Source organism: Rhincodon typus, unplaced genomic scaffold, assembly GCF_021869965.1.
Source record: "Rhincodon typus isolate 14 unplaced genomic scaffold, sRhiTyp1.1 hic_rhity00002807, whole genome shotgun sequence".
Taxonomy (NCBI): Eukaryota; Metazoa; Chordata; class Chondrichthyes; order Orectolobiformes; family Rhincodontidae; genus Rhincodon; species Rhincodon typus.
Genome location: NW_025968445.1, coordinates 731 through 1,086, shown reverse-complemented (window position 1 = coordinate 1,086; position 356 = coordinate 731). Strand labels below are relative to the sequence as shown.

The 356-nt window shown below is 64.0% G+C and overlaps 1 protein-coding gene across 1 annotated transcript in view; it reads left to right on the top strand.

The window, feature by feature from the left end:
* Positions 1 to 356, top strand: part of LOC125481616 (DNA-(apurinic or apyrimidinic site) endonuclease 2-like) — a 901-nt gene that overhangs the window by 33 nt on the left and 512 nt on the right. Inside the window, exon 1 of the mRNA XM_048593414.1 lies at positions 1 to 301. This exon is cut by the window's left edge and continues 33 nt beyond it. Coding sequence (XP_048449371.1) covers positions 145 to 301 — 157 coding nt within the window. The 5' untranslated portion in view covers positions 1 to 144. The remainder of the gene's footprint in view (positions 302 to 356) is intronic.

Here is a 356-nt window from a genome sequence, read left to right as displayed (position 1 = left end):
CCGGGTCCTCCCCGCGTGCCCGTGTCGCTGTTCCGGGTCCTCCCCGCCTGCCCGTGTCGCTGTTCCGGGTTCTCCCCGCCATCCGGGGTCGTTGTTCCGGGCCTTTGGGTTTGAGTTGTCGTGGAGTCGCGGTTTCGGGTGGCGATGGCGATGGCGGTGGCGGTAGGAGAAACGGAAGTGTCGGGTTTACGACTGGTTTCCTGGAACGTGAACGGGATCCGAGCGCGGGGTAAGCAGCTGCGGTCGATGCTGCAGCGACTTGGAGCCGAAATCATCTGCCTCCAGGAGACCCGAATAACACGTGAGTGAGACCCAGAGGAACAAATCTGAGGGATCCTCGACCACCCCTCCCCCCC